The sequence below is a fragment of the Dipodomys spectabilis genome, unplaced genomic scaffold (assembly GCF_019054845.1).
Source record: "Dipodomys spectabilis isolate Male_0828 unplaced genomic scaffold, ASM1905484v1 ptg000366l, whole genome shotgun sequence".
Classification (NCBI taxonomy): Eukaryota; Metazoa; Chordata; class Mammalia; order Rodentia; family Heteromyidae; genus Dipodomys; species Dipodomys spectabilis.
The window spans coordinates 2,019,350-2,031,559 of record NW_024871043.1 but is presented as its reverse complement, the minus strand read 5'-3'; the positions used below and the strand labels follow the sequence as shown (position 1 = coordinate 2,031,559).

General features: G+C 50.2%; 1 protein-coding gene across 3 annotated transcripts; it reads right to left on the bottom strand.

Moving 5' to 3' along the window:
• Positions 1 to 268: 268 nt before the first annotated feature.
• On the bottom strand, positions 269 to 12,140 carry Cln3 (CLN3 lysosomal/endosomal transmembrane protein, battenin). Of its 3 annotated transcripts, XM_042666878.1 has the most exons (16): positions 12,052 to 12,140; positions 11,759 to 11,881; positions 11,544 to 11,622; positions 9,996 to 10,092; positions 9,234 to 9,305; positions 8,775 to 8,854; positions 8,559 to 8,644; positions 7,800 to 7,872; positions 7,577 to 7,720; positions 5,065 to 5,174; positions 3,196 to 3,242; positions 3,048 to 3,116; positions 2,901 to 2,956; positions 2,703 to 2,796; positions 644 to 784; positions 269 to 509 (listed from the first exon to the last, which is right to left on the bottom strand). In XM_042666878.1, exons 2-16 carry the CDS (start codon positions 11,802 to 11,804, stop codon positions 390 to 392), a joined length of 1,314 nt encoding a protein of 437 aa, XP_042522812.1. In that variant the 5' UTR covers positions 11,805 to 11,881; positions 12,052 to 12,140; the 3' UTR covers positions 269 to 389. The 3 variants fall into 3 exon arrangements, with proteins under 3 accessions (XP_042522812.1, XP_042522811.1, XP_042522813.1); XM_042666877.1 differs by lacking the exon at positions 12,052 to 12,140 and having other exon boundaries at positions 11,759 to 12,019; XM_042666879.1 differs by lacking the exons at positions 3,048 to 3,116; positions 12,052 to 12,140 and having other exon boundaries at positions 2,901 to 2,935; positions 11,759 to 12,020.
• Positions 12,141 to 12,210: the final 70 nt, after the last annotated feature.

The window sequence follows — 12,210 nt, the reverse complement described above, 5'->3', positions numbered from 1 at the left end:
ACTGGACAGAAAGCTGGGTCTGGTGGCACATGCCTGAAATCACTGTATGTCAGCCTGGGCTACAAAATGAGACTTTCTTGACAAAACAAAATCCCTCCCTCAAGACTGAGCAGAAAGATGCTGAAATGCTTTTTTTATACTCATAAATACATCTATGTATATATGTGTGTATATGGTGTATGTCTATATACAGGCATGTATAATTCCAAAGTGGGCTTGTACAACTTTTACAGTAATTTTTTTTCCCAGAGAAAACCAGCACAAGAACTTAGCTGATAAAATAATCATTTATTGAAAGTACTTCCTGACCCACCCCTAGTCTGGTAGGGAAGGCCCAGAGTTCTACGGTGGGCCTGGATTCCATGGTGATATTCCAAGCAGCTTGAGTGTTATGGGAGGCGGCAGAGGAAATTATGCACAGGCATGGCCAGGGCCCCTGACAGGGAGATCCCCAAGGTGTCCGAGATACAGGCGGCGGCCATGGCAAATTCCCGATGCTTGTCACTTGTCTGGGAAGGGAGGGCAGAGAGCAGGAATAAGGAGTCTTGAACCCGGTCACTCCCAAATTAACCATCCCCAGACAGTCTGCCCCCAGCCCTGGGCCAGTTCAGTATCGTGTGTGTGTATGTGCATGCACGCTGACCTCTACGGCAATGTTGTGGAAGGTGTTCACGTAGGCCGCGCCCCCCAGAAGCCCTTCATACACAACAATCAGAAAGACAATGTAGATGCTGGGCAGGAACCTCAGAAATATGTCTGCCAGCAGGAAGGCCAGATTGAGGCACTGTGGAGACAAAGACAGGAGAGGCTGTGGGATCGGAAAGGGAGGCTGAAGTCTCACCCCACTAGTGTGAGAGACACTGGTAAAGGAGCTGACCCACTGAGCCTGTGATCTATAAAAGGTCTTGCTGGACCCCATCCTCAGCTCCCTTCTCCATGGAGCTCCTCCCCACCTCCCTTGGCTTACTCCCATCATGGGAAGGCCTGGAATCTTCTTCCACTTCCCCTTACTTGGGATGGCTCTCAGCATGGATCAGAGTGGTTCCCTGAGTGGAAGCCACTCTGGGGGGTGGGCGGGGAGAGAAGGTGTCTCATTTCCTTCTTTCCAGGAGTATCGCCTCCCATTTTACCAGACTGAGACTAGTGGCCCAGGGAACATCTGGTAGCATCTGGAGGCCTGCTAGGTTGTCACAACTGGGGATATGCCACTGGCATCTAGTGGATACAGGCCAGAGATGCATGCTGCCAAGCAGCCTACCATGCAAAGGATACCCCATTCACAGAATATCTGTCCTCAGCATCAAGAGAACTGAGGTTGGCCTGGCACACTGGTTTATGCCTGTTATCCAGCTACTCAGGAAGGAGAGATTAGGAAGATCACAATTCAAGACCAGCCCTGACAAAAAGTTAATGAAATCCTATCTTAACAAATAGGCCAGGCATCTGAATGTGTTTGTAGACCTAGGTAGGCAGAAGGCATAGGTACCAGAATAGTGGTCCATGGGCAAAAATATAAGAGTCTGAAAAAAAAAAAAAAAAGCAAAAAAGGTAGGAGGTATGATTCAAATAGTAGAATGCCTGCCTAGTGTGAGTCCCTGAGTTCAAACTCCAATACTACCAATTAGAGAGATCAGCATCTTGGACAAGTCAATCATTAAACAAGTGCTTCCAAGCTAGGCACCGCTGGCTCGAGCCTGTCATCCTAGCTACTCAGGAGGCTGAGATCTGAGGATCGAGGCACAAAGCCAGCCCGGGCAGGAAAGACTGAGACTCTTACCTCCACTAAACCACCAGAAAACCGAAGTGGCACTGTGGCTCAAGTGGTAGAGGGTTAGCCTTGAACTGAAGAGCTGAGGGACAGCATCCAGGCCCCCAGAGTTCAAGCCCCATGATCAACAAAAAACAAAAACAAAAAGACAAGACACACACACACACACACACACACAAAACGCAAGTGCTTCCAGGGATGAGGACTTGGCTCAAGTAATAGAGCATGTGCCTGGTAGGCTTGAGGTCCTAGTTTCAATCATCACTACTAACTCAGATCTTAGCCTCTTGAGTAACTAGAGCTATAAGCATGAGCCACTGGTACTTGGGTCATTGCTATTTCTTCCAACTACACTGAAAAACAGATGCTTCTCACATCTTGTTCTTTTTTTTTTGGGGTCCGGTCGTGGGGCCTGAACTCTGGGCCTGGGCGCTGTCCCTCAGCTCTTCAGCTCAAGGCTAGCACACTACCACTTGAGCCACAGCGCCACTTCCGGTTTTTTTCTTTTTGCTTATGTGGTGCTGAGGAATCGAACCCAGGGCCTCATGCACGCAAGGCAAGCGCTCTACCACTGAGCCACCTTCCCAGCCCCCGGTTTATTTTTTGTAATGCTAGAGTTTAAACCTTCAGCTTCCCACATGGTGAGAAAAGTGCTCTCCCACAGAGCCACATCCCCAGCCCCCATATCTGATTGATAGCTGAGGACATCTTGAAGCTCAGAAAGGTTCCGAGATCTGCCCTGAGTTACCCAGCTACCAAGTAGCGAAGCTGAGATTTGCCTGGTGGGGCTGAATGGCTAGGAGTTGTATATTTTACATAGAGCCCTGCTTAGAACGCTGAATACTTCCTGCTAAGGGTTAGAAGCGGGATCTGGGGAAGTTGGGAGCTCAGATGGGGGTGGAGTGAGGGGCAGAGGGGGGTAAGGACCCCGTACTTGCAGCAGGGCCAGGATCCAGGTCAAACGGATGTGACAGCAGCGGAGAGAAGAACGTGAGACAAAGACGCCAGCCTGGTACAGCATCTGGTACCTGGGGGAGGGGCAGGGACTAGGCAGACGTGCCTCCAGGCAGGCACCTACTTGATCGCCCCAGATGCCCATCATCAAGGGGTGCTCCCTGCCCAGTGCTCTCACCAGCGGTACTGCTGAGGGTGACTCAGGGATGTGTTCTGAAAAAACAGGAGCTCGAACTGCAGCAAAGAACAGACAGGGACATGGATGGGAACGTATGAGTCCCCAGCCCGATAGCTATTTCCACCCCTCTCTGCAACCCTCACTCACAAGTCCCTGGTTGATGAAGTACTCAGCAAAGTAGACCAGCACCAAGGGGATGATGTAGGACAGCAGTCCCTGGGAGAGTAGGAAGGAGTAAGTAGAAGGCCTGACTCAGGCCCCGCCTACATGACACTACCCCTAGCGCCATCCAAACCTTGAACACGGTCCACCTTTCCTGGAGAGAGAGGTTCCAGCCGAAGTCTACAGGGGACAGAGAGAAGAGGAGCATGCAAGAAATAATCAGCACCATGACACAGTGAACACATCCCACATAATCTAAACTGTGGGCAGAAGATGATCAGAAGTAGAGTATTTTGCCTGGTAGATAGAAGGGCCTGAGTTCAATTCCCAGCTCCACCAAAATAAAAATAAAAACAGTTCACCAGAAGAAACCTTTTCAGAGTTTTTGTGCAGCTCAGCAGATGCTCATCTGACCACTGCACCCAGTCTTATTAGTTTTTGGGGGGGGGGGGTTTTGGCGCCAATTCTAGGCTTGAACTCTAGGCCTGGCTGCTGTCCTTGAGCTTTTTTATTTATTTATTTTTTTGCTCAAGGCTAGCACTCCACCATTTGAACCACAGCTCCACTTTCAACTTTTTGGTAGTTAATTGGAAATAAGAGTTTCAGGGTCTTTCCATCCTGGGCTGGCTTTGAACCACAATTCTCAGGTCTTAGCTTCTTGAGTAGCTAGGATTACAAGTATGAACTGGGCCTTTTTTTTTTTTTGGTCCGGTTGTGGGGCCTGAACTCTGGGACTGGGCGCTGTCCCTCAGCTCTTCAGCTCAAGGCTAGCACTCTACCACTTGAGCCACAGCACCAGTTCTGGCTTTTTTTTTCTGCTTATGTGGTGCTGAGGAATCGAATCCAGGGCTTCATGCATGCAAGGCAAGCGCTCTACCACTGAGCCAACTTCCCAGCCCTGGGCCTTCTTTTTTTTGTTTTTCATACCAGTACTGGAACTTGAACTCAGGGTCTCATGATCTCATGTAGCATTTTGCTGTAGGCCGGCACTCTGCCACTTGAGCCATACCTCTACCACTTGAGCCACACCTCCACTTCTGACTTTTTATTGGAGTGACGAGTTTCATGACTTTTCTGCCCAAGCTGGCTTTGAAATATGATTCTTAGACCCTAAACTCCTGAGTAGTTAAGATTATATGTATGTGTGAGCTACCAGCACTGATCTCTCACTGTCTCGTTTCTAAGACATGCAAACTTTCCCACCGCAGGCCCTTAGCACATGCCTTTTCCTCTTACTGGAACATGTTCACAGGACTGATGGTTTCATCAATATATGAACATGGGAGCTGAGTGATAGTAGCTCACACATGTAATCCTGGCTACTCAGGAAGTTGACATCTGAGGATCTTGGTTTGAAGCCAGGCCAGGCAGAATTCTTGAGACTCTTAGTTTTAACTCACTAGCAAAAAAAGCAACAAGTGGAGCTGTGGCTCAAGTGGTCAGAGTGGCAGCCTTGAGTTCTTTTGTTTGGTCATGGACCTTGAACTCTGGGTCTGGGCACGATCCCTGAGCTCAAGGCAAGAGCTCTACCACTTAAGTCACAGTGCCACTTCCGGTTTTCTGGTAGTTAATTGGAGATAAGAGTCTCATAGACTTTCCTGCCTGGGCTGGCTTTGAACCGTCATCTTCAGATCTCAGTCTCCTGAGTAGCTAGGATTCCAGGCACGTGAGCCACCAATGCCTGGCTAGCCTTGAATTTTTAAAAAAGTCATGGGATAGCACACCCTGGCCCTGAGTTCAAACTCCAGTACCTGTACCAGAAAAGAAAAAGGTGAAGGTAGCTTACATCTGACTCACTGTCTCGTTTAGGAGCCTGTGTCATTTTTTCCATCTTGGATACCAGTATCACACCCAGGGAATCTCAGAATCCCTACTGAGTGACACATGCATGTTTTCACCATAGGCAGGACACCCACCCCAACCCTAGATTTGTGGAGTATAGGGAGAAAAAGACTAACATCCAGAAAGAGAAGAGGACCGTCAGCGAGGCCACAGCACCTACTTGGTTTACATGCCGGGGCATCCACGCCTATGAGGGGCTGCTGAGCTGCGGTGTCTGCCTCTTCTTCCCTTCTAGGGTCGTGCTCAGGAGCCGTGAGCAACAAGAAGTAGCTGGGGGGTAGGGGGGAGGGACAGAATGAGCAAAGTCAATGAGCCTCTCTGTGTCTGGAAAGGCTGCCAGAGGCCCTGCAGGCCACTCTCCCCAGGAACCCCACACATCTGTATGCTGCTAGATGGACAGCTTACCCCTGTGTGGAGGGCCTGTGGACCTCTGATTCTTTTTTTTTTTTTTTCTCAGTCATGGGGCTTGGCCTGGGTGCTATCTCTGAACTTTTTGCTCAAGGCTAGCACTCTACTACCTTGAGCCACAGCTCTACTTCCAGAGTTCTGGTGGTTAACTGGTGATAAGAGTCACATGGACTTTTCTTGCCAGGCTGACTTTGAACTGTGATCCTCAGATCTCAGCCTTCTGGATATCTAGAATTATAGGTGTGAGCCACCAACACCAAGCTCTGCTTTTCTCTCTCTCCCTCTCTCTCTCTCTTGCCAGTTCTGCAGCTTAAACTCAGGGCCTAGGCGCTGTCTCTGAGCTTAAGCCACAATCCCACTTCCAGCTTTCTTCTGTGTATGTGGTACTGAGGAATCGTACGCAGAGCTGCATGCATGCTAGGAAAGCACTCTACCACTAAGCCACATTCCCAAGCCTCTGCTTCTTTTTGCAGAGCCATATTATGTCTCCTTGTTTCTAGCTGGACCCTTGGTTGACTGCTGTGTCGCAATGAACAGGTCATTTCTGTTTCTTTCTCATGTTAGGCTACTGATTGTTCTAGTTATCATTTACTATGTGGTTTGGGTTTTTGTTTTTGAGATTGGGTCTCATTATATAGCCCAGGCTGGCTTCAAATATATAATGCCCCTACCTCAGCTTCCCAGGACTCATTTACTTAGTGCTAGGCCATAGCCACCCATCTTACTCACTTATGCTCTGCTTTGATGTTATTTCCATGTCCGTATTATTTCTGGATGTATAATCATTTTTACTTAAAAGTTTTCATAGGTGTTGGGAAGGTGGTTCAGTGGTAGAGTGCCTGCCTCACATGCATGAGGCCCTGGGTTCGATTCCTCAACACCACATTAGCAGAAAAAGCCAGAAGTGGCGCTGTGGCTCAAGTGGTAGAGTGCTAGCCTTGAGCTGAAGCGCTGAGGGACAGCACCCAGGCCCAGAGTTCAGGCCCCATGACCGGCCCCCAAAAAAGAAAAGTTTTCATAAAATTGATTCCTTTTTCTTGTGTGTGTGTGTGTTTGTGTGTGTCTGTCTGTGTATGTGTGTGTGTTACTGACTTAAACTCAGGGCCTCAGGTTCTTGCTCAGTTTTTTACATTCATAGCTGGTGTTCTACTACTTGATCCATACTTCCACTTTCTGTTTTTGCTAGTTCATTGGAGATAAGTGCCTCACAGAAGTGTCTGCCTGGGCTGGCCTCCAACTGTGATCATCCAGATCTCAGCCCCCTGTGCAGCTAGACGTGCGCCACAGGCACCCAGTACCTCATTTGTCTTTTCTGCTGGCCTCGTGTTAAGTCATAATTTGTGAAGTCACAGGTTCAAATGGCCAGTTAATAGTTTATGAGTACATAAGAAAATACAGAGAGGCTGGGTGTGATGGCTTCTGTAGGAGGCAGCGATCAGGATTGTGTTTTGAGGCCAGCCTAGACAAAAAGATCCCAACTCAATCAACAAGCCTGGGACGGGTATGGTGGTTCATGCCCGTTATTATAGTTACAGGGAGACAGGTAGGAGGACCATGGTCTAGGGGAGCCTAGGGCAAAAACCCAAGGCCCTATCTGAAATAGAACGAACGCAAAAACAGGCTGGGGCCTGACTCAAGTGACAGAATACCTGCCTAGCAAAGGAGAGGCCTTGAGTTCAAACTATCACAATACCAAGAACAAAATCTGCAGAAGAAAGTCTACCACTGGGTGCCAGGGCTCACGCCTATAATCCTAGCTACTGAAGAGGCTGAGATCTGAGGACCATGGCTCAAAGCCAGCCCTGGCAGCAAAGTCCATGAGACTCTTATCTCCAACTAATCACAAGAAAACTGGAAGTGTTGCTGTGGCTCACGTGGTAGAGTGCTCGCCTTGAGCTGAAGAGCTCAGGGACAGTGCCTAGGCCCAGAGTTCAAGCCCCACAACTGACCAAAAAAGAAAAGAAAGAAGTCTATCCTTGTCCTACTTCACACCTTCTAAGGAACCCCCCCCAACCCCCCTGTGCTGAGCATGTCATATTTGTCACACCTCATAGGAATACAAGGAGAACCACCATCATCTAAGACACAGGGAAACAAAGCCAGAGAGAGATGAAGGAATTTGTCCAATGCCACACAGCTACAAATGTAAGCTCTGAGACTCAGACCCTAGGCTTTCAGAACTCAGAACCCGGCTCCCTCCATAGAAAGGCTGAAGGGATCTGAAGACTGGGATCATGTTTCTCCTCTGGTGCAGGGCCACTCACCTGGCCAGCAGCAAGATAGGGATCCCCAGCATGGAAAGCAGGGTGTGTTGAGGAGAGAGGCCAGCCTGGGTAAGACCCAGATAGGACAGTGCCCCCAGCAAGCCTGCACCCCCAGTGCCTGAGGACCACCAGGAGATCACAGCCCTAGAAGAGAACATACAGCACTCAGGAGAGAAGCCAGCAGGGGTCGCCCTTCTCCTGGTACCCTGCCCATCCAGCTTACCTGGAGTAGAAGGCGGTAAGAGAGAGGAAAGTGACCTCCCCCAGGCCTGAGGAGATGCTGGCTAGTACCACACCTGGGAGAACAAAACACACGGTGGCCTTTCTCCAACAACCCCAGCCTCGCTTGCTGGATTTGTTCATAGGAATTCAAAACAGATCCCTTGGAGCTGGGCATCAGTGGCTCACATCTATAATCCTAGATCTGAGGATCATAGTTCCAAACCAGCCCCAAGAGAGAAGTCCATGAGACTCTTATCTCTAATTAAGTGGCAAAAAGCCAGAAGTCGAGGTATGGGCTCAAGTAATAAAGACTGTCAGCGCTGAGTGAAAAAGCTGAACTCAAATCCCGGGACAGCACCCAGGTTCTGAGTTCAAGTCCTAGTACTGGTAACCACAACTCCAAAAAAGATCCCTTGGCAAGGCAAGGCTCCAACTGAAGTAGAGCCAACCAGATCCTTTCTACAGGTCCTTGTGTGGAGAATGATCCCCTCCAAGGACTCCTCCTTTGCTCTGCCTCTGAGCCCCCTGGTGGAGGCCCGCAGGATCTGCCCAGCTCAATCTCCATCCTCCAATCCACCCACTTCCTCCCACCAAGCCCTCCACATTGACCCAATCTCCTGCTCCTGAAAGCCCTAGCAGAAATAATTCTTTTCCCAGGGGAAGCTGGAGAGACCGCAAATCACCCTCTCTTCCCCCCCTCATTGCCACACCCACCATTCTCTGCTGGGGATCCCTCTCTGACACGGAACAGCACCCTTACCACACAGGCTGACCCACACTGAATGAGAAAAGGCCACCAGGACAAAGCTGCCAGCAGAACAAATTCCACTGACCAGAACTCGAGGGCTGAAAGTCAAGAGAAGAAGGGAATGGGAAAGTCAGCTTCCAGTCTGGGCCTTTTCCAGCCTCCTGAGCCTTCCTGTCTCCCCCACTCTCTGATCTAGTCTACCCTTTCTCCCACCATCAAGCTCCAGACCTGTAGGGCAGCAGATGAAGGCCCAGAGGAGCCAGAAATTTGATGAGGAGGGTGGGGAGGATGTCTGCCAGGAGCACCGCCTAGGACGGGAGAACAGAGTGATTTCCTGGGACTAAACCACATGGAGAGGAAAAGGCTGAACCCAGCCAGCAAAAGCTATAGCAAATTCAAGCTCCAGAGGCAGATCTGGGCCTCATGTCCCAGCTCTGGTGGCCCTTGGCGGTGTGTCAGGGGCATCTGTATGCACTGAGTTTTGGGTTCCTCACCTGGGAAAAACAGAGATGCTTCCAGCATCTGGTTCCCAGGACTACTATGTGCATTATGGGAGTTAATACATGCTGCTTGCAGAAAAGGCCTGGGAACTGTGCCTGATCATGATTGATAGTGATAGTCCCAGCTAGGTACTGAGAGGTGGAAGGATCTGGGTTGAGGAGGGGGAGGGGGCACATATGTACTCACAGCTGTGGAGACAGAGTTGCAATCGAACCGAGATGAGCCATTGTGTGGGATGGGTATTGGGCCTGGATCCACCTGATAGAATAAAAGAGAGTCTTCCCTCTGGACTGCAGAAGGGTAGACAGAGTCCAAGGCCCGCTCTGCGCTAACTTGTGTGTGTGTGTGTGTGTGTGTGTGTGTGTGTGTGTGTGTGTGAATACTGGGTCTTAAACTCAGAGACTAGGTGCTGTCCCTGAGCTTTTTCACTCAAGGCTGGTACTCTACCACTTGAGCCATATCTCTACTTCCAGCTTTTTGGTAGTTCATTGGAAATAAGAATCTCACGGACTTTTCTACCCTGGCTGGCTTTGAAATTCAATCCTCAGATCTCAGCCTCCTGAGTAGCTAGGATTACAGGCATAAGTCACTGGCACCAGGCTCTTCATGGCACTCTTGGTGTCCTGAGGTGCTACTGGCAACTTGTGGGCAGAGGAGGACACTGGTAAATATCCTACAGTGCACAGGTTGCTCTACAGCAAAGAATCACCCAGTCCTAAATGTTGTCAATACAACCCAAATGAAGACATTCTGTTATGAATCACAGTTGGACACAGCTGCTTCCCTGCCCTGGGGGGCGTCTAGGAGATGAAGACCAGGAGTCTTCCTGTCTCCCTGCCTTACCAACTGGCTACTTTATGAGATTTTCAAGGGCCCCCTGTCCCAGGGAAAGTCTCTCAGCTTGCCATGGGACTAACCACGGTGGCAGGGCTGGGGAGGCTCACTTACATGGGTATGATTCCCAGCTTCCTTCTTGTGGCTAAGGATGTCATGTGCAGCACTGAGCATTACCACATAGGAGAAGTTGTTACAAAGGCCCAGAAACCTGAAAAGAAGCAGGACTGATCATTTCCTGTCAGACCCCCATCCAGTTTCCTTCTGGAGATTACACATGCATCCTTTCAATCAGCTCACTCACTCACTTTTTTTTTTTTATGCCAGTACCAGGGCTTGAACTCAATGCCTCTCACTTTCACCCAGCTTTTCTGCCCAAGGCTAGCATTTGGCCACTTGAACCATACCACTACTTCTATCTTTTTGCTGGTTAATTGGAGATAAGAGTCTCAAGGACTTTTCTGCATAGGTTGGCTTTGAAACCTCCATCCTCAGATCTCAATCTCAGTACCTAAGATTACAGGTATGAGCCACCAATGTCTGACAAAGTCAATCTTTCACTGTTGGGCTTAGAAATCTGAGAGGTGGGCTGGAAAGGTGGCTCAGTGGAAGAGTGCTTGCCTTGCATGCATGAGGCTCTGGGTTTGATTCCTCAGCACCACATAAGCAGAAAAAGCCAGAAGCGGTGCTGTGGCTCAAGTGGTAGAGCGCTAGCCACGAGCTGAAGAGCTGAGAGATGGTGCCCAGGCCTCAGAGTTCAGGCCCCATGGCTGAACAAAAAAAAAAAAAAGAAAAAGAAAAAGAAAAAAGAAATTTGAGAGGTTTGGGATCAGGCCTAGGTTCATAGCCTACCTCCAAGACCTTTCCCCAGGGAAATGTCTGGAACTACTCTGCCCTCTGAGCTCCCACTACAACTCAGTTCCTGGACCATTTCACAGCCATTGATGCATGGGTTACAATAAAAACATTCCAGGGCTTGAAATACAAAAGACTGGGTTCAGATTTCAAGTCTATTGCTTTTTACTTCAGTGACCTCAAGTCTACTTATTTATAAAATAGGGATATATTAACATGCTGGAGTGGAGCTGTGGCTCAAGTGGTAGAGTGCCAGTCTTGAGCAAAAGAGCCAAGCTAGAGCATGAACCTGAGTTCAAGCCCACATACAGCTACCAAAGGGGGAAAAAGTGTTGTTAGTCAGGCACCAGTGGCTCTCGCCTATAATCGTAGTTACTCAGGAGGCTGAGATCTGAGGATCATGGTTTGAAGCCAGTTGTTCAGTAAAGTCCATGAGACTTAGCTACAATTAACCACCAAAAAGCAGTTAGTATGAGGTAGGGCACAAGTGGTAGAGCTCCAGCATGGAACATAAAAGACAAGGGTGAGTTCAAGCCCCTGAGTTTAAGCCCCAGTACACACACACACACACACACACACACACACACACACACACACACACACACACTTGAGGCTTTTGTTAGCTGAAGGACAACATAGCGCCAACAGGGCAAGGTGGTAAGCAAGTAAGTAAAATTGGGAAAGTCACAGGCAGCCCAAAGGCAAGCCAGTGCAATGAATATTTGTGGATTCCTTTCTCAGATCAATTCTTTTCTCGATGGGAGCTGTCGCACTTTTTAACTTCTGTAGAACTCTCGGGCCACTCACCAGAATCCCACCGCATTCTTCCAATGGGCGCCCTGACTACCCAACAGAGGGGCCTGAGGCTCCGAGGCGGTCTCCTCGCCTGGAAGGAAGAGAAGCGGAGGGCTTTTCCCCCACCCATCCTCAGGGCCACGGTGGCCCTGGGGGTGTCCGTCCCACCCGCGGTGGGCCGCGGGGCACAGGTGATCCCTCCCAACCGGACCAGCCTGAGGACCTACTGTCGGAATCCGAAAGGTGTCCCCGCGAGCCCGCACAGCCTCCCATGACATCCAGTTCGGATGCCCCGAAGGGTCCCACGTCAACGAGGGTCCAGGGTCGGCTCCAACGAGACGGACGGGGATCTGCGACAGGTACCCAGGATCAACGCCCCATGGCCCGGCTCGGCTCCGGCTGTCGGCCGCACTCGCGCCCCGCGATCCATCAGCCGAAGTCTGGAACTCTCTCTCGTGCCCACCCCGCCCCTTCGAAAACAGAGCTTCCGCCGCCCCCCCCCCCTCCCGCGGGCCTGTACCTTTAAGAGCAGCCGAGCGTTCCGCACCTTCCAGTGGGAGGTGGGGCGATCACGTGACGTCACCCGTGGCTCCCCCATCACGTGCTCAGAAGGTCTTCCGTACTTCCGGGTCCCCTGCCTTCGCTGTTTGGCCTTGTTAGCTTCGGGGCGTGAGCAGGT

Coding starts and splice junctions, on each gene's coding strand:
- Cln3 (XM_042666878.1), bottom strand. CDS start 11,804: ATGGGAGGCTGTGCGGGCTCGCGGGGACACCTTTCGGATTCCGACA. Junction 5,175..7,576: donor CCTATCTTGCTGCTGGCCAG/GTGAGTGGCCCT, acceptor CCTACCCCCCAG/CTACTTCTTGTTGCTCACGG. Junction 3,243..5,064: donor TGCCCCGGCATGTAAACCAA/GTAGGTGCTGTG, acceptor TGTCCCCTGTAG/ACTTCGGCTGGAACCTCTCT.